At 49.9% G+C, this 20,184-nt stretch overlaps 1 protein-coding gene across 2 annotated transcripts in view; it reads left to right on the forward strand.

Moving 5' to 3' along the window:
• The first annotated feature begins 531 nt into the window (after nt 1–531).
• PITRM1 (pitrilysin metallopeptidase 1) overlaps nt 532–20,184 on the forward strand; it is a 37,795-nt gene continuing 18,142 nt past the window's right edge. Inside the window, exons 1-13 of one of the 2 annotated variants that reach the window (XM_044229265.1) lie at nt 532–603; nt 2,787–2,940; nt 5,035–5,141; nt 5,435–5,586; nt 6,067–6,181; nt 6,256–6,352; nt 7,523–7,683; nt 11,373–11,499; nt 11,776–11,864; nt 12,667–12,795; nt 13,392–13,505; nt 13,780–13,876; nt 15,025–15,159. In XM_044229265.1, the coding sequence (XP_044085200.1) occupies nt 551–603; nt 2,787–2,940; nt 5,035–5,141; nt 5,435–5,586; nt 6,067–6,181; nt 6,256–6,352; nt 7,523–7,683; nt 11,373–11,499; nt 11,776–11,864; nt 12,667–12,795; nt 13,392–13,505; nt 13,780–13,876; nt 15,025–15,159 (1,530 nt within the window). In that variant the 5' untranslated portion in view covers nt 532–550. The remainder of the gene's footprint in view (nt 604–2,786; nt 2,941–5,034; nt 5,142–5,434; nt 5,587–6,066; nt 6,182–6,255; nt 6,353–7,522; nt 7,684–11,372; nt 11,500–11,775; nt 11,865–12,666; nt 12,796–13,391; nt 13,506–13,779; nt 13,877–15,024; nt 15,160–20,184) is intronic. The other variant, XM_044229266.1, reaches the window with a different exon arrangement.

The following is a 20,184-nucleotide window of genomic DNA, read 5'->3' on the forward strand; positions in this document are numbered from 1 at the left end:
GCCTTCGCAGTCCCGCCCCCCACCGCGAGTCCCGCCCCCCCCGCCTTCACAGTCCTTGCTCCTCGCCACCGCTCCTCCCCGGCTCAGGCCCGCCCCTCGCCTTCACAGTCCCTTTAGCCCTCCCCTGAGCAGTCCCGCCCCTCGGCTTCACAGTCCTCGCCCCTTCCCTGCGCAGGCCCGCCCCCTACTGCGCAGGCCCCTCCCCATGCACGCCCCGGACTCTGCCCTCAGCGGCGCCCCGCCTCGGGCTCCGCCCCTCTCCGTGCCGGCCGGGGCTCCGCACGCAAGCCCCGCCCCCGCCCTGCTCCTACGCTCCGAGGTCCGCGACGCTCCGCCCCCATCGCCCCGCCCACCTCGAACCCCGCGGCCTTCGAGTTCCGCCCGGCCGCCTCAGGAGCCCACCCTTTTTCCCGCCAGCCTATCAGAGAGAGCGTCGCCGTGCTCGCTGACCAATGAGAGTCGCGGCCGGTGCGTCACGCCCCCCCCGCGCCCCCGCGCGTGTGTCTGGGTACGTAAAGCGGCGACCTCGGGCCTGTGGTGGTCACCCGCCATGTGGCGCTGCGGCGGCCGGCTTCCCGGCTTCGTGAGGCGGCTGAGCGGCGGGTGAGACGCGCGGGAGCGAGAGCGGGCGCAGAGGAGGGGCGCGGGCGAAAGGCGTCACGGGCGGTCTCGGCGGCGGGGAGAGCCCGGAGGCTTCGGGGTCTTGTCCCGGCCCGGGGGTGCCGCGCCGCGGCCCCCTGCTCTGGACGCCGTCGCCCGGGGACCCCCGACACCCCCGCCCGGCGAGCCCGGACTCCCGGCCGCCTCCCCCGCAGCCCAGCCCGGGCGCCTGGCGGAGCTGCGTGAGCGTGCGGGGGTCCCTGCCATCGCACCCCGCCACAGGACTGGAGCCCCTGTCCGGGCGTCCGGGCTGGGGACTGCAGCCGGGAAGCCCGTGGCCAGGCGGGTCCCGGCCAGGGAGCCCCCGCGGCGCCGCGGCCTCAGCGATCCCGGAGCGGGCGGCCCTGTGTGCGGGTCGTCCCGGTGGAAATGGCCGTCGGTGTGGACGCCGGGCCGTGTCGTTGAAGGAGTCGCTGTGGTTCGCGCTCAGCGCCGTCGGGGCTGCGGCCGCGGCCCTCGGACGCCCGAGGCGCTGTCAGGCCGCGGCGTTGGTCCCGGGCCCTGGGAGGCGTCGCAGCGGCGGGCTGTTCCCGACCGAATCCGGGCGGCCAGGAACTCGTTGTTTTGCGTGACGAGGTTCCTGCAGACAGACCCGCCCCAGCCTGGAGGGGTCGCGGCCAGAGGCTGTAGGAAAGCGTCGATCCGGGCTGATCCACAGAGCCGCGCTTGTGTCACGGGGCGCGTGGCCGCAGCCCGCGGAGGAGCCCTGCGGAGGAGCCGCGGCGCCCGCCTCGGTGCCCTGGCGGGGGCGGAGCTCCGCAGCCGGGCCTCGGGGGTGCGGCCGGTGCCCGCGGCGCGGTGCGGACAGTCTTCCTGCGCGGTCGGCCCGAGCACTGCCGGGGGTGTCCGCGGCGTGAGTGACCTCGGAGCGCGCTGTCCTGCGGCCGTCCGCCCGCCCGGTCCGTGAGGAAGCGCCGGCTCAGGGGCGCGCGTGGCCGGATGGTGCCGGGTCGGCGCGCATCTGCCTCCGAAGCAGTTTGTGCGACGGGCAGCCTCCGAGAAAACTCGCTCGGGCGTGTCACGCGTTGGGAGGGAAAGTGTGTAAACACGCGTCGCCGGCTCCCCTCGGTGGCCCGGACCGCCCCTCCCCGACGTGCTTCGTCTGCTGCTGTGTCTCCCGCTTTCTCCGGGGATCCGTGCGCCTGGGAGATCGCGCGGGAGCCCGCGGCGCGCAGTCCCTTCCCTGGCTCGCCCCGCCGCCCCAGGGCTCGCAGCGGCCCCTTCTCTGCACTTGAGTCTGTTCCCTGGTTCATGTCTTTTCCTCCTTTGCGCGTTTCTTTCTTATTCCACGCGAGCGACGTGCCAGGGTCTCTGTCTTGCTCGCGTCACTTAGCATGACGCGGTCGAGCTCCGTCCGAGCTGTCGGTTTTCTTTATATTTTACCGTCTCCGTGTGGTCCTACAGCCCCGCTCCCTATCTAGGATGATACCGTGTCTGTCGTTTTCGTTTTGTTTTGTTTGTTTTTTGGTGCAGCATTATGTGACCCACATTCTTGTCACGTGCGCCCGTAGTCCGTCCATATTTCTGGCTAAGCTTACTTCGTCTGTTGAATAGTCCCCACGCTATCCATTCTGATGACGGTCGCCCTGGTTGCTGGACGTTGGGACTCCTAGGAATGTCGCCGGCGTGAAGGCTGTGTGCTGGCAAATGCTGAGGGCACGTTCCCCAGGACACACACATGTGGACGTGAATCGTTGCTGATTTAAAGGATGCCACATGTTATTCCACAATTACTATTTGCACAAAGTGCAGTTTTAGGCATTCCTGGCAATGACAGATTTCTTCCTTTTTACCAGTTTGGTAGATGTATAATGGGAGTTTACTGTGATACTGTGTACTGAGACAGAAAAAATCATTTTAACATGAGAGTTTTTTATATGGGTAAGGAAAATCGGTATCATAATTATAGTTATTTATGAGCATTTACACATAACAGGCTTGGAATATACAATTATTAGTTGATATGAAGCTTTAGCTGAGTAGAGATAAAGATCATAAAATTGAAGGAACTTAACTAAAGATTCCAGAAATCAGTTTTCTGGAATCTGTAAGTGTAAGGTTTAATTTTTATTGGAAATGTCTTGATCATGTGAAAATGTTTTTGTGATGTTGCTCAATTACGTCAGCCCTACGGTTGTCCTGCAGGAGCATCTAACCTCGGTTCCTTTCCTCCCATGGAGCAGTGCCAGCCCCCAAGCGCGGAAGAGGGACGCCACCGCCTGTGAGAGGGCACAGCAGTATGAGGTGGGAGAGCGGATCCATGGGTTCACCGTGAGCCAGGTGAGCGCGGTCCATCTTGTTGCCCAGCCCAGAGCCCAGAGCCCAGGGGAGTTGGCATCTCTGTCTTGGGCTTGGCTCGTCCATAGTTCACAGTGTGGGCTCTACTGAGCAGAGTTTGCAAGTGAAAGAATTTCCTGATTCTTAAATAAGGGATTCCAAGAACTGAACCCCTTGAAGCCTAATGTCTCTAGATTTTAGAAAGTAAGTCACACACATTGAGGTTTGTGCGTCCACCCACGTGGCTGTTCACTGCGCTAAGACGGCCCCCACCTGTGTGGGTCACGTTTTGCCTAGCACGTGAGTTTGCGCCACACACAAAAACTTGGTTTGTGAGCTGAGTAAGGAGCTTGTGAGCCTGTACATTCACAATGTTGTTTCTTTTTCTTTTAATGCAGTAATTGAAACATATGTATTTCACATCACTGACTGGCTGTTAGCTTCAGTGCTGTAGATAACACTCTTTTTTTAAAAATATTTTATTTATTTATTTGACAGAGATCACAAGTAGTCAGAGCAGCAGGCAGAGAGAGGGGCAAGCAGGCTGCCCGCAGAGCAAAGAGCCCGATGTGGGGCTCAGTCCCCAGGACCGCGGGATCATGACCTGGTCTGAAGGCAGAGGCTTTACCCCATTGAGTCACCCAGGCGCCCCCGTAGATACCACTCTTAGCAGATTCAGAAGACAGGGCAGCTCACAGTCCAGAAGACACAAGTGCAGCTGCAGTACGAGGGGAACATGAGGACCGTCTCTGTCTCCGGGGAAGCTCAGAGACCAAGAGAAAGACAGGAGGAGAGGGTGCTCTGCTGGGTGGGGAGGTGTAGGGACAGGCTCACGGAGAACGGAGGGGTGCGGAAGCGGAAGACGGAGGGCTGGACGTGCCCGTGGCAGCAGTCCGTGCTGGGCTCCCGGAGGGCCGGTTAGCTTGAGACGGAGGGACTCAGGACACTGGGTGAGAGCACGTGAGCTCGTGTGAAGTCCCTAAAGGCCAAGCAGGGGAGCTTGGGTGTAGAACAGTGACTGTCAGGGAGGACCTCAGAGCTGTGTTTCTGTGTTTTCGCAGCGTTACAGAAACTTCTGATAAAGCGTGGTCCTTGTTTGACCAGTAGTTCCCGTGAAAGAGGTTCACTGTGTGAACTGATTTTAAATACATTGATCATCTCTTACAAAGTCAACTCTTAGCTATAGATAATTTAACACTTGTAAACTAAGCAGGCATTACAAGCCTCTTTAAGCAATGTCATTTGCATAGAAGGCCCCCACAAGTCGGTCGGACACCAAGTTCTAATGTTGCCCTGCTGGTAGCTTGCTGTGTAAGCACAGACGAGAAGCCTTCGCAGCCTCTGAAGATTGGGGCTTGATAAACAGTGTGGCTGTCGCAGTGATGCACTTTTGTGATTGAAGGGGAGAGGACCCTGGCCTAGCGGGACGATACGGCACTTTCTAAGGGCCAACAACCCCACAAGGTCTCCGGAGGCTTGCATAGCTAGGAGACCACTGTCCAGGGGTCAGGATGCTTTGTTCGTACTGGAGGTGATTTGGACCCTCCCAGTAGGAGCAGGTAAGGTGATAGCCCAGCGCACCCCGGGGAATTCCTCGGAACTGCAGCAGCCAGGTGAGGCACAGTCAGTCCCAGGCTGTGGGCCCGCTCCAGCGCCTGCCGGCATTCTGAGCTTCCCTGCCGTGATGTGTGGAAAAGGAGGCTGGCTGCAGGCCTGGCGGGTGAGAGCGGGGCTCCTGTGGTGCAGCCTGACGTGAGAGCTGGGGTCTGCGGCCCTGTCTGACCGTTCCTCCCTGCCTCAGCCTTTCCATCTGCAGATGGGAGTGAGGCGCCCCCCTCTCAGGGTTCCCCAGGAACCGTTCACAGACTGTCTAGCCGATAACAGGTGTGCAGAAGGCTAAGGCGCCCAGGATGGTCACGTACCTGGGTCTTACTTGGCTCATTTGTGAGATTCAAGGTTTAAACAAGGTAGTTTCTGCTGACGTGTCGGCTCCCTGCTGTCACCAGATGCACAGGCCAGGGCCTGCGGTGTGACCGTACCTGTGTCGAAGGCCTTCCCGTCTGAGTTCAGCTGCTCGCGTGTTTCTTGTTCATGCAGGTAACGGCCATCCCTGAGCTGTCCCTGACTGCAGTGAAGCTCCACCATGACGGCACAGGAGCAAAGTACTTGCACTTGGCCAGAGAAGACACCAACAACTTGTTCAGGTGCGTGGGCATCACGAGACGCGTCCCGGACTGGCTCCCCCTCGCATATCTGCCAGACGTTAGGCAGTTTAAGATCCTTGTTTGCTCGCATTTTAGTTTTACTGACCGCATCCCAGAAAACAAAGGAAAAGGTGAAATGAGTTTATGTCCTCAGCTGCCTAGAGTAAGAGCTGAGTCTGAATTAGTGATTTTCTGCCTTGCGGGGGGAGACTGTGGCCGTGAGCGGCAGGGCTGGCGGGGCCGGACTCGGGCGTCCGCCTGAGCCTTCACCTGCTTCTCCTGTGTGGCCGCAGTGTGCAGTTCCGCACCACGCCCAGGGACAGCACCGGCGTCCCGCACGTGCTGGAGCACACTGTCCTGTGTGGCTCTCAGAAGTACCCGTGCAGAGACCCCTTCTTCAAGATGCTCAATCGGTCGCTGTCCACCTTCATGAACGCCTTCACAGGTGAGCGGGTGTGCGCGGCGGGCGCCCTGTCCTCTGGTCTGCTGCAGAGCTGCTGGAAGTGGAATCCTGCTCGCGTTATAAAAACCAGTTTTAGGGAAAAGGTCTCTGATCTTTTTCTGGGCAAGATAAATTAATAATCCTTTGGAAACCTTGCTATGAAATTTGAGCCGGGCACCATATGTGAACATGGTGGCCGTGGTGTTTGAATTGATTTCCAGGAGCTCGGGCAGCGTGGGGGCTGCTGCTGGGTGCAGAGAAGTGCCCAGGCCTCCAGGTAACTGGTGCACTCTGGCCGCACCCACGGGTCAGGCCCGCTGTGTAGGTGTGTGAGGTCATGGCTGGCTGTGGCCCTTCCACGTACCCCCAGCCAGGCCTGCCCAGGACAGTAAGGGTTCAGGGTGGGGGCCTGGGATGGGACTGGATGTGGCTCATTCCTTTGGGAATCTGTCGAATTTTTTAAATCTTTTCATTTATACCCAGCTAGCGATTATACTCTGTACCCATTTTCCACACAAAATCCCAAGGACTTCCAGAATCTCCTGTCTGTGTATTTGGATGCAACCTTTTTCCCATGCTTACGGGAACTGGATTTCTGGTGCGTAATGATTAATTGATTTGGACATTAGTATTAGAGTTATTATCATTCTGTAATTACTTATCATTATTTAGGCAGGAAGGATGGCGACTAGAACATGAGAATCCGAAAGACCCCCAGACACCCTTGACCTTTAAAGGAGTCGTCTTCAATGAAATGAAGGGAGTGTTTGTGAGTTTGTTTGTTTTTCTTCCTTTTTAAAACTGTTACAATGATCTTCGTAAAATATCGGGATGTAAATGGGTCTGGGAGACAGCGGACATTGTTTTCTGTCATTTGATAAGCTTCTCATGTCGGAATTGTTGAGCTAGCCCGAGACAGAGCAGTGAGCACCAGCTGTAGCACAGTAGAGGGCCACCGTCTTGTGGCAGGTGGCAGCTCTGGAGCTGTGGGGAGGACCCTGGCATGTGGTCCGTGGAGGTCTGTGAGATGAAACTGTTAACATGACAGTGATAAGACCTTGTCTTTTTTTCTCATTCAGGGCTTTCCCCAAGCCTGCATTACATGTTTTGTAATAGTTTATAGGATACAGTAGCAGATAATGTCTTAAGCCAGACATTAAGGAGATTTACAAAATGTGCAAAACAGTGCTATTCTTCTCAGTAAATTTCTGCTTTGTTCTGAGAAAGTTTTCAAAAGGAATATTTGTTAACATGTTGATGGGTTAAGATAATGAGTGCATAAGTAATGTTTTATAAGGTCTCGGCTTTAACTTGTGATGTGGAAAAGTTATGTGTCCACACACACACCTGTGTAATCAGGAAACCCACGTCATCACAAGCTCTTCGGGGGCCTCGCTGATACTTAGGCGTATGAGGGATCTCGAGACCCGGCAGTTTGCGAACCTCTCCGCCGGGCCCGCCCGCCCAGCTCCTCGGACTTTGGAGTCCTGCCCTGACATATGGGGCTACTCCATTGGGGCCTCATTTCTTCCAGCACCTTCTGGAAACTCAAGCTAGGGTGACCGTTCTTGCTCCAGGAGACCACGGGACCCCTCCCTGCAGCTCAAGGACAGGGACACTTGTGCCTGTTTCCTTGGTCTGCACGTTCCCTCCCCTGCCCTCAGCTGTGCCTTTGCTGGTGGCCCACGCTCACCGCATAGAATTTTTCCTTCTCTTGCGAGCCCCCGGGTTTCTGGGTCCCGCGGAGGTAGTGAAGGAGCGGCGCGCTCTGTTCGGCAGGATCCGCAAGGACCACCTTGCTTTCCACTGCCGCAGTTCGAGCGCAGGGTGTCACGGTGTGTGTGGGGTGTGCGCGTCCAGAATGTGATTAATTTGTTGCACTGTAATGTAGCAGTGGGCCTTATTTTTCATACACGTGTATATTTGTTTATATTTGAAGACGGACAACGAGAGGATATTCTCGCAGCACCTTCAGAACCGCCTCCTGCCCGACCACACGTACTCCGTGGTCTCCGGGGGTCACCCGCTGTGCATCCCAGACCTCACGTGGGAGCAGCTCAAGCAGTTCCATGCTACCCACTACCACCCCAGTAACGCCAGGTGACACTTCCTTTCCGTAGATTCACTCAGGGTGGCCTGATGGAGAGGAGGCTGTTTGCACACACTGAAGGGCACGGCTTCTCTCACGTGCGGCAAAGAGTTGTCTGCAAAGATCTGTGTGGCTTTAGCGCATTCTCGGCCTGGCGGATGGCCTCTCTGCTGTGGGTGCTCTTTCTGAGCATCTGCAGCGGGCACTTCTGTGCCCGGCCTGATGGGGACGCCGCCTCCCGAAGGGGGAGCCGTGTGCCGCCGCGCTCCCTCCCTGCGCCTCCGCTTTCTCACGTCTAACAGGGGAGCGCGGGCTGCTGTCCCCTCCTGAGGCTGCCCCGGGACCCGGAGAGCTCGTAGTCTCTGCCAGGGAGAGCTCCTGAAGGGGCGGTTGCCCTTCACTGAACCTGGGATACTTGCCTGGTGACCGGTTCCTTGTTTCAGGTATTACTAGAGTAAAACACCAGTGTGTGTATTTATAGGTCAAACACTGATGGAAAATCAGCTTTTCAGGATTATTTTAAATGTAAAAGAACTCAAATTTTGGTTTTGAAAACTTTGAAGCATACAGAAAAATACAGGGCCTAGAATAATGAGCTTCATACCCACACCACATAGTATCCGTCGTCAACGTATTTTAAAGGAGATTACCGTCATCATGGTGGTTTACCTCTAATATTTAAATTCGTGGCCCTGAGGCATATTTTGTGACGTAATACCATATTCACATTAAACAGACACGTGCGTGGAAGCACCTACTCCTTATTGCAAATACAGATTTCCCGTAGTCCCCAAAGTATATGTTTGATCTGCGTGAGGCCCATATATTCTGTAAAGCTCTGTTTTTCTCCCTGTAGACACAGGCCATCGCTGGGTTGGTATTCTGGAGAATATCCTATGTGCACTTAATAAGAATGTGTATTCTGTAATAGGGTGGAATGTTCTGGATCTATGTGTTAAGTCCATTTGATCCAGTTTGTCATTCAACACCACTGTTTCTTTATTGATCTCCTGTTTAGGTGATCTGTCCAATGATGTAAATGGGGTGTTAAAATCCCCTATTATTGTTGTATTTTTGGTTAGTTCCCTTATATTATGAACTGTTTTGTATATTTGGACGCTCCTGTGTTGGGTGCCTAAGTATTTGTAATTACATCTTCCTGTTGGCTCCTTCCCTTTGTGATTATGTAGTGTCCTTTGTTTCTTGTTGCAGTCTTTGTTTTAAAGTTTATTTCATCCAGTGTAAATATTGCTACCCCAGCTTTCTTTTCACTTCTGTTTGCATGAGAATTGTTTTCCATTTCTTCCCTTTCAGTCTGCAGCCCTCTTTAGGTCTGAGGATGGATAGGTCTCGTTTTTTTAGTCAGTCACCCTGTATCTTTTGATTGGAGTATTTAGTCCATTTATATTCAAAGTAGTTATTGATAGTATGTACTTAGTGCTATTTTGTTCCTTGCTTTATGGTTATTTTTCTGGTTTTTCTCTTTTCCCTACTCTTTCCTCTCACCGTAAGTTGTTGTTTTAGTGCCATGCTTAAATTCTTTTCTGTCTTTTTTTTCGTATCTGTTACTGGGTTGTGATGTGTGGTTACCGTTCGGGTGCATAGAATGTCTTCTGCACATGGCAGTCTCTGTTGAGTGGCTGGTTGCTTGTTTGCCCCCATTCGTGGCTCCCGCCGCCAGTGTTTTAGGTTATGGTGTCCTACTTTACATCCTTTTATGTTGAGAGACCCTTGATTAATCTTTACAGACACTTACGCTTTGTGTTTCCTGCCTTTTTTCCTCTTACTAATGGTCTTCTCTTTCTATTCAGAGTCCCCATGAACATTGCTTGTAGGGCTTATTGAGTGGTTATGAACTTCTCAAGCTCTTGTTTGTCTGAGAAGCTCTTCATCTCTCCTATTCTGAGGGACGGCCTTGCTGGATACAGTGTGCTTGGCTGTAAAACTTTTCCCTTCAGCTCTTTGCTCTGTCATGTCACCCGCTTCGGGGCCTACAGTGTTTCTGTTGAAAAACCCACTAATAGCCTCATTGGGTTTCTCTTTTACCTAACTTCTTTTGCTGCTTTTATAATTCTCTTTATCACTGTTTTTTGCCATTTTAGTTACTCTGTCTTGATGTGGACCTCACTGGGTTGGCTGCTTGTCGGGGGTCAGACTCTTTGCCTCCTGAATCTGGATGTCTGTCAGCTTGCTTGCATTAGGGAAGTTTTCAACTATCATTTCTTCACATAAATTTTCTGCCTTCTTTTCTCTCTTTCCTTCTGGAATCCCTATAATGCAAGTGTTCCTGCGCAAGTGTTGGCATTTTGCATAGGTCTTCTGCTCTTTTCCCGAGTCCAGCGAGTATCTTTATGGCCATCACTTTAAATTCTCTGTCAGGCATGTGACTTACCTCTGTCGTGCTTAAGTCTCTTGCGATTTTGTCCTGTTCTTTCATTTGGACCTTATTTCTCTGTCCCCTCATTGTGGCTCGCTCTCAGCGTCTGTTTCTTTGCATCAGGAAAGTCTGCTGTGTCCCCTGTTCTTGACTGTAGGGGTCAGTGTTTACAAGGTGGCGCTGGTTCTCTGCCAGAGGAGAAGCAAGGCCACTGGGGAGACCGAGTTGGGTGGGGCGGCCTGCAAAGTGCACGTGCCCAGGGTTTCAACAAGGTGTGTGCTCGTCCCCCGCTGGAGGTGACCAGCCGCCACCACCACTGGGACCAAGACCCTACAGGATGTGTTTTGGGAGACGCGGTGTTGGCCAGGAGTGCCCTGGTCCTCTGTGGGAGGGGACCCGCTGCACTAGGCTAGGGCAAGCCTGGGTGCAGGGGGTGGGACACGTAAGCCAGTTAGGTGGTGAGTGCCGGTGCCCGGCTGGTTCCAGCAGGTGGCTGTCCTTATGCTGAGGAGCAGGGTTGGGAAATGGTGTCATTCGGCTCCTTTGTTTCTGGAGGAGTCTCCCATCATCTCTGTCCCTGTGGGAAACTCTTGAGATAGTAACCCACTCTCCTCCTGTGTGCTCCTGCCTTTTCCAGACTGCTGCTTCTGCGGCGTATGTCCCTGGGGTGGTTGCTGCGCTGTCTCTTTCAGGGAAGAAACTCCATTTCCTGTCACCCTCCAGGCTCTCCCGGAACAGAGCCTGCTGATCTTTATTTTATTTTTTTAAAGACTTTTATTCATTTAAGAGAGACAGAGACAGAGGGAGGTAGAGGCAGAGGGAGAAGCCTGTTGTAGGACTCGATCCCAGGACCCTGGGATCATGACCTGAGCTGAAGGCAGAGGCTTAATCGAATGAGCCACCCAGGTGCCCAAGCCTGCTGATTTCTCAAGTTCGAGGTTTAAATCCCACTGGTTGTAAGAACTCATGAAATTTGGCCCCTCTGGTTTTCAAAGCCGATGTTATGGGGATTTATGTTCCTGTGTGGGCTCCCTGGTGTGACCCGCTTCTTCTCTCCCCCTACCCACGGGTCCCTTCGTCCAGCAGACAGTGCCATGGTGCAGTTAGCCCCCTCAGCCACTCTGACCTTCCCACCCTCTCCAGGGCGGTCTCTTCTGCACATTTAGTTGTGGGGTTTGTTCTGCCCGAGTTTGGGTTGTTGTCTGGGTTATTTACCCTGATGGAGCGGTTACCTGGTTGTCCTCCATTTCAGACAGAAAGCCGCCGCGCTGATTTCTCATCTTGTAAACTAAGGTCGACTAACACCTTCTCTGAACGTTTCAGGTTCTTCACTTATGGCAATTTTCCATTAGAGCAGCATCTGAAACAAATTCACGAAGAAGCACTGAGTAAATTTGAGAAAATTGAGCCAAATACTGCGGTGCCAGCTCAGAAGCCTTGGGATAAGCCAGTGAGTTCCCCATCTGGAGAATAAGCAGTGTTTTTACTTACTAAATCCACTGAGACGAAGACTCGAACTGTGTATTAGTGATAAGATTTTCAGATGTGGCCTCTGACTTGAATGTAAAAGCTTCTTACCCCTAAGGAATGGTTACTTATTTGAAAAGAAACTTTAGTGGAAAGCATCTCTTGGACCCCTTTGTGCCTATGTGTGTAACTCACTCTGGTGTAAACCCAGTCGTTCGTACTGTGCACTGACTTAATAAAGTGTCTTGTCCTTGTACAGAGGGAATTCCATATCACATGTGGCCCGGACTCCCTGGCTGCGGGTTCCTCTGGACACACAACCATCGGGGTCAGCTTCCTCTTACCAGAGTAAGTGTCCGTTTTGAAGGCGGGAAAGTGTCTTAGCTGGGTTGGAGGTGAATTCTCCACACTTACCGGCTCGGTGGTTAGAGTTTAGGAGTTGAGCAGCTGTGGGATGGCACGGAAGATGTTAACATCTGGGATGGTTTGGGGTAATTGCCTTTAGTAGCTACCCAGGAAAAAAAGTAACTTCTTCCTTCTTAAAGCTTATTTCTGTGGAGAAAATGGGACAGCTGCCGATATTTATGGGCGTGGGATGCCCCTAAGCGCGAGAAGAGCACAGTGAACACGGGCTTCAAAACAGCGAACGACCAGGGAGCTCTGTCGCCAGAGCGCTGTGCATGCCTGCGGGCGCGTGCGCGGGCGGGCATCCTCGGCCGGTGGGCGGCAGACTTGGCTGCCTCAGTGGCCCTGCGGCTCCACCGACTTCCCCATCTCCTCACGGCTCTTGTCCGTGTGTGGACAGTGCCCTGTGATGGGGTGACCCGGGTCAGAGTCCTCGGCTCCCTATGATGGGTGGACACTCGACATGCTGCCAAGTCAACTTGCTGCTTCGGATCCCCAAAGTAGTCTAGCGTGTGAGAGCTTTGCAAACGAAAAGCAAAACAAACAAACAAAAACCAAAAAACAGTTTACTCTCTTTTTTCCACATACCTTAAAACAAAGGTTGAAAAGCAAGCATTTGCAGAACATCTGTTTCTTTGGAAATAAATGTGTTGATTTGGTAGTGATTTTAATGATTTTGAAAACACAAGGCCAACAGTTTTCCTTTTTCTCTCCCCACCGGCCCCTGCCACGGTTTTAAATGAAGCATCACTGATACGTTTGAAGCTTTCACGTTAAACCTTCTCTCTTCACTCTTGATCAGTGGACCCAACTCCCCCTTCTACAAAGCATTAATTGAATCTGGACTTGGCACAGACTTTTCTCCTGATGTTGGGTAAGTTTCATTAGTTGAACAGATCAGTGGTGTTTGCAGTTGGGGCCAGTTTTGACGTCGACAGTATGTGGATACACTTGGGGAGGGTTATTGGCCTCTGCTAGGTGGGTTAGGGATGGAGAATGCTGGAGATCCCACAGTCACGGAATAGGTCCCCTGCTGCCCCAGCACAGAACTGTGCCCGAGAGCACTGGTCCAGTAAAGCTGTTTTCGATCCCTTGGAGGGCACATTTGGGAGAAGAAAGAAGAAAGATAGCTTGTCCACGATCTGAGAATGGCATACAGCTGCCTGCTTTAAAAGCCGGGTTGTTAAATATTCTTTCAAATCTTAAGATTTTGTAAAGCTCAGCAGTTTTGTTTCTGGATTTAATTTTGCCATAACTCTAAACTGCACTGATTTTTAGAAACGTGAGAAGGACAGAACGTAATTGTGCCCAGTTATGTCCGAGGACTCGGCCTCTGAGGCTTTCTCCTGGAGGACTTGCGAGGCTGGAGTGTCCGTAGCTCTACCCTCTACAGTATTGGGTCTGAGTGAAGCATGTGCTGATGATGGAAGTTGCTGGAATTCTGCCGTGTGACCCATTTGTGTATTGTAGATACAACGGCTACACGCGGGAGGCCTACTTCAGCGTGGGCCTGCAGGGGATCGTGGAGCAGGACACCCAGGCCGTCCGGGACATCATCGACAGGACGATCGAGGAAGTCATCGAGTGCGTGTGGCTTGCGCTCTGCAATCCTTACGCTGTCCTGACGCTGTCCTGACACTGTCCTCGCACTGTCCTCACACTGTCCTCACACTGTCCTCACACTGTCCTCACACTGTCCTCACACTGTCCAGTGAGGCGCCCACCTCCCCCTGTTTGGCTGTCTCTTTACCTCATAAAACACACCTTGTTCGCTTGGAGCTATTTAAAGATTATCTCTGCTGCCTTGTTGCATGGGGACTGGTTTCCTTTTTAACATCTGTGTACTCTGTTCCTTTAGGAAGGGGTTTGAAGAGGACCGCATTGAGGCTCTCCTTCATAAAATTGAAATACAGATGAAGCATCAGTCTGTCAGCTTCGGACTCAGCCTGACGTCTGTATGTAATTTCTCCTCTGCCTTCTTCCGTTTGTCCTTTGCTTTTACTGCTGTGATCGTTGGGTACTTGACAGCACTGAAAACACAGGTGGGCATTCATAGTGCCTTTCGTTTGAACCTTGAAATTTGTGCTGTTTGGGGTCTGATACAAATTTACTTTTAATTTAGTTTTATAATACATCGTGCCTTTTTACCAGCACAATTGGCTTTCCGATATCCTTTTTTTTTTTTTTTTTTTTAAGATTCTTTTATTTTAGGGAGAGTATATGCAGGGAGGATGGATAGTGGGAGAGAGAATCCGAAACGGGCTCCGCAGGTGTGGAGTCTGACACGGGGCTCCATCTCATGAGCCTGAGATCATGACCCGAGTCAAAGCCGGGAGTCGGACGCTCAACCGAGACCCTAGGCCCCCCGATATCTTGTGTTTTTATATGGGACATATTCCTGCAGAGTATGCATGAGTAGAGATTTGTAACTATAGATATGTTGGTAATTATATTTCCTAAAAAAAATTTTTTTTAATAATTTTTCTTTTTAAAGATTTTATGTATTGATTTGGGAGCGAGAGAGACAGAGACAGCAAGAGAGGGCACAAGCAGGGAGGAGAGGGAGATGCAGGCTCCCCGCTGAGCAGGGAGCCCTATGGATACAGGACCCAGTCCCAGGACCCCGAGATCATGACCGGAGCCGCAGGCAGACGCTTCATGGACTGAACCAGCGAGGCGTCCCTCCTTAAAATGATTTGAAAACCTGTGCTTCACTTTGTCAGAGAAAAATCAGACTTAAAATTTCCTAACCAAAATATGATTTAATTTTTGTTACAGTCGTCATGGTATTTTTAAATACAGAAACAGATGGGCGCCTGGGTGGCTCAGTGGGTTAAAGCCTCTGCCTTCGGCTCAGGTCGTGATCCCAGGGCCCTGGGATCGAGCCCCGCTTCGGGCTCTCTACTCAGCAGGGAACCTGCTTCCTCCTCTCTCTCTGCCTGCCTCTCTGCCTACTTGTGATCTCTGTCTGTCAAATAAATAAATAAAATCTTTAAAAATAAATAAATAAATAAATAAATACAGAAACGGAGATCTTAATACAATGTTAGGTTTGAGGTCGAGGCTGGTGTAATGTGCGCGGCATGGTGTTCTCGCTTTGCAGTACATCGCCTCCTGCTGGAACCACGACGGGGACCCCGTGGAGCTCCTGCAGCTGGGGGGTCAGGTGGCTCGGCTCCGGCAGTGCCTCAAGGAGAACCCACGCTTCCTGCAAGAAAAAGTAAAACAGTACTTTAAGGTAGGGAGATGGGAGAATTTATATGAATAAGTGACGTGTTTCTTAATGATTGATTAAAGTATTAACAAATTTAGCTCATTCTGATGCAGTTTGGCTTTTCATGTGAATATGTGAGTTGTCTTTTATATATGAAGGTATCGTGCGTGTGTATTAATTAACAGAGACATCTGTAGGCGTTTTTGTTCTATTTTGTTGAAAGAAAACAGAAAGATTGTACCGTCCACCCCTCAGTTTTTTGGAAGGTTTTGACAAGAATTGTCCACTTGTCGTTAAATGATTGGTGGAACTCACCCATGAAGAAATACATTCCTGGGATTTCTTCACTGGGAGTGTTTCGCTTCCTTTTCCATGGCTGGTTCAGTGTCTCCCCGAGTCCCTGATCTCTTCGGAGTGTTCTGCGTCCTGGCCCTTCAGCCTCGGGAGCTGCCGCAGCTGTGGGCGTCTGTTCGTCCACGTTGTCCCGGTTGCTGTCCGGCTCTTCCGAGAATTCCCTCGTGTTCATTGCTGTACTGTCCGTGCTCCTGTGCCCTTGTCTACGGCCTAGTTTAGTCGAGTTTCCCTTTTGTCTTGGTGTATGAGAAGGTTTGGCACTTTGGTCCATCTGTTTGAGAAAGTCTGTGATGTAATTTTTAGGTGTTCTTTGTTCCGCCAGCTCTGGGTTTGGCTTGATCTCACTTCTCCTTAGTGATGGTGTGAAGACAGGCTACTCACGGGTCTTTGTTTTTGATACAGGAGTTCACAGTGTACGTGTCACTCTTCACGCTGGTTTTGTGGGGTCCTGTAGTTTTCAGTGTGTTCTGTTTGCAGCTTCATTTGTCTCGAGGTATTTTCTAAGATCCCGTTACTTACTCTTTAACCTGCTGGTTGTTTAAGAATGTGTCACTTTCAGGGGGCGCCTGGGTGGCTCAGTGGCTTAAAGCCTCTGCCTTCGGCTCAGGTCATGTTTCCAGGGTCCTGGGATCGAGCCCCGCATCGGGCTTTCTGCTCGTCAGGGATCCTGCTTCCTCCTCTCTCTCTCTGCCTGCCTCTCTGCTTGTCATCTCTGTCTGTCAAATAAATAAACAAATAAATCTTTAAAAAAAAAAAATGAATGTGTCACTTCCATACGTTTGTTGATTTCTGTTTTCCTTCTGCAGGCGTGCCTTCGAGATCGCACACACGTGGTTGCTGAGCCCCGCGGCAAAGCAGATACTGCAATAAAGCAAGTCAGATGAATGTTCTGGTTTCCCTGTGCAGATGAAAGTCATGTTTACACTAGACTTTAGTGTGTTAAACGTGCAATAGTATGAGGTCTGAAAAGAAAAAAGTACACATGTTAGTTAAAAACTACTGCTCAAAAGTGCCAATCATCTGAGCTTTCAGTGAGTCCTAATGCTTGCTGGTGGGGCGTCTTGCCTCGATGTCGGTGGCCGCTGCCTGACGAGGGTGGTGGCCGCTGAAACGGGGGCGGCTGCCGCAGTTCCTTAAAATAAGACACTGGTGCATTTTGCGCAGCGACTGACTCTGCCTTTCACAAAGGAGTTCTGTGGAGCCGGTGCTGCTGTTTGATGGCGTTTCCCCCCCGGCGCGCCTTCCCTCGGGGCTGGAGTCCGTCCTCGTCCTCGCAGACCCTGTCCCTGCTTTATCACCTGAGCTCATGTGATATCCTAAAGATGTTTATTTATTTTAGAGAGAGAGAGAGCATGTGAGAGCAGGAGGGAGGGGCAGAGGGAGAGTGAGAGAGAGAATCCCAAGCGGACTGTGCTGAGCACAGAGCCCCAGCATGGGGCTTGATCCCACAACCCGGAGACCACAACCCGATTACTAGATCAAAAGTAAGATTGTGCTAGTTGTTTGTTTGTTTGTTTGTTTTATTTGAAAGAGCGAGCACAGGCAGGGGAAGGGGCAGAGGGAGAGGGAGAAACAGACTCCCCGCTGAGCAGGGAGCCCGATACAGGGTTTGATCCCAGGACCCCGAGTCCATGGCCTAAGCTGAGGGTAGTGCTTAACGGACTGAGCCACCCAAGCACCCCTGTTTTTAATTTTTGAGGACCCTCCACACTGTTTCCCAGAGTGGCTGCACCGTGTTCACTCCCACCAGCAGCGTAGGAGGGTTTCCCTTTCTTGTGTTGTTGGTTGTAGCCGTCCTGGAGGTGCGGGCAGCATCTCACGGTGGCTGTGATCTGCATCTCCCGATGCCAATGATGCTGGACATCTCCTGTGTGTTAGCCGTGAGACGTCTTTGGACAAATGTCTGTTCGAGGTCGTTATGCCGGTACCGAGCTGTTATAGTTCCCACGGCTTGGAGATGTGACGTCTCCTGTTCTGTTTTTCAAGACCGCGTTGCTAATAGGGTCTTCTGTGGTTCCGCACACATTGTAGTGTTGTTTGTTCTGCTGCTCTGAAAAATGCCTTTGGTATTTTGACAGGGATTGTATTTAAGCGGATTGCTTTAAGTAGTATACACATTTTAACAATATTTTTTAACAATATTTATTCTTCCAATCCATGACCAAGCCCTGTGTTTCCATTTTTTGCATCATCTTGAAATTTTTTTAAATAGGTGTTTATAGTTTTCAGAGTATAGGTCTTTCATCTCTTAAGTTTATTCCTAGATAGTTTACTGTTTTTGCTACATTTGTAAGTGGGATCGTTTTCTTCATTTCAGTTTCTGTGGCTTCACTATAAACATGTAGGAATACGCAGATTTCTTGACATTGATTTTGTATCCTGCGACTCTGCTGGATTCATTTGTCTGCTCTGGTTGTTTCTTCGTGGTCTTTAGGGTTGTCTGTACATGGTACAGTGTCCTCTGCAGATAGAATTTTACTTCTTCCTTACCCCTTTGGATGCCTTTTATTTCTTTCAGTTGTCTAATGGCTAGGACTTCCCGTACTGGGTTGAATGAAAGCAGTGAGAGCCAACATCTCTGTCTTACTTCTGACCTTAGGGGGAAAGCTCTCGATTTTTCACCATTGAGTATGATGATGTTGGCTGTAGGTTTTTCGTGTAAGCCTGCGTTATGTTGAGGTATGTTCCCTCTTACTCTGCTTGGCAGAGGGTATTATCATGAATGGATGTTGTGCTTTGTCGAGTGCTTTTTTTTTTACATCTATTGTAATGATCGTGTGGATTTCATCCTTTTTTAAAAAGATCTATTTATTTTTATTTATTTATTTTCTTAACTGATGTGACATATCATGTTTATAGTTTCACAAATATGAACCACCCTTGCTTAGGAATAATCTTGGGAATAAATTCTACTTGACTATACTGTGTGATATTTTTAATGTGTTGTTGGATTTGGTTTGCTAATAATTTGAGATTTTGTGCATCTAAATTGATCAGAGATATTGGTCTACAGTTCTCTTTTGTTGTGCTGTCTTTTTTATCTGATTTTGGTATCAGGTTGATATTGACTTTATGGAATGAATTTGGACGTTTTCATTCCTCGTCTGTTTGTTGAAATAGTTTGAAAAGAACAGGTATTTACCTTTCCTTTAATGTTTGGTAGAATTGGCCCATGAGGCAATCTGGTCTTGGACTTCTGCTTTTTCGGATAGTTTTGATTACTGATTCTATTGCATTGCTAGTAATTGGCCTATTACAATTTTCTGTTTTCTCCCTTCTTTAGTTCTGGGATGTTATGTGCTTCTGGGAATGCATCCATTCCTTCTAAGTTGTTGGATTTGTTGGTATGTAGGTAGTCATAATATTCCGTGACATTTGTTGGTATTATTGTGGTGATGTTTGTTATTTCTCCTCTCTCATGAGTGATTTTGTTTATTTGGGTCCTCTTTCTTGATTTTATTTTTTTCCCCCAATGAGCCTGGCTAGAGGTTTATCAATTTTGCTGATCTTTTCAAAGAACTATCTCTTGGTTTCATTGATCTTTTTTAGTTTCTGTAGCATTTATTTCTGGCCCAATCTTTATTATCTCCTTTCTTCTGCTGATTTTGGGTTTTGTTCTTTTCCTAGCTCCTTTAGGTGTAAGGTTGGGTTGTTTATTTGTGATTTTTCTTACTTGAGGTAGGCCGTTATTGCTAGAAACTTCCCTTTTAGAATTGCTTTCAATGTCTCCCAAGGATTTTGGACCATTGTGTTTTCATTTTCATTTGTTTCCGTGCATCTTTTTATTCTTTCCTTTCCTGGTTGACCTGTTTATTATGGAGTTGCAGATTACTTAACCTCCATGTGTTTGTGTTCCTCCTGGATTTTTTTCTTGTGATTGATTTCTAGTTTCTTAGTATTATGATCAGAAAAGATGGATGTCTCGTGCTTTTTCTGCATCTCTCGAATTAATCATATGATTTTTATTCTTTATGTCATTGATGTGATGTATCACTTTGATTGCTTTGCAAATACTGAGCCACCCTTGCATTCCTGGAGTAAATCCCACTTGATTGTGGTGTATGTTTTTTTGTTTTGTTTTGTTTTTGTTTTGTTCTGGTTTGCTTTTTTAGCTTGTTGAGGCTTGTTTTATGCCCTAATATGTGATCTATTCTGGAGAACCTTCCTTGTGCCCTTGAAAAGAGTATGTGTGCTGCTGTTTTAGGATGGACTGTCTGGATATGTTAAATCTGTCTAATCCAGTGCGTCATTCAAAGCCACTACTTCCCTGTTGATTTTGTGTTTTGATGATCTGTTCATAGGTGAATGCAGGATATTAACACCGCCTACTATTGTTTGCTGTCAGTTCCTCTATATTATTAACTGTGTTACGGATTTGGGTGCTCCCACATTGGGCGTGTAAATATTTACAACGCTATGACTTCTTGTTGGATTGTCCCCTTTATTATGATTTTTGCCCTTCTTGGCCTCTTGTTACAGTCTTTGTTTAAAATGTTTTATCTAATGTAAGTATTGCTTACCTTGGTTTTGTTTTCACTCAGTTGGCATAATTGTTTTTCCATCCTTCACTCTGAATTTGCAGGGATCTTTAAGTCTGAAGAGGAGTATGGGTTGGTCTTGTTTCTTTATCCATTTTGTCAAAACACCCTGTGTGTTTTGATTGGAGCATTTAGTCCATTTATATTTAAAGTAATT

This window comes from Neovison vison, chromosome 12 (assembly GCF_020171115.1).
Source record: "Neovison vison isolate M4711 chromosome 12, ASM_NN_V1, whole genome shotgun sequence".
NCBI classification, from domain to species: Eukaryota; Metazoa; Chordata; class Mammalia; order Carnivora; family Mustelidae; genus Neogale; species Neogale vison.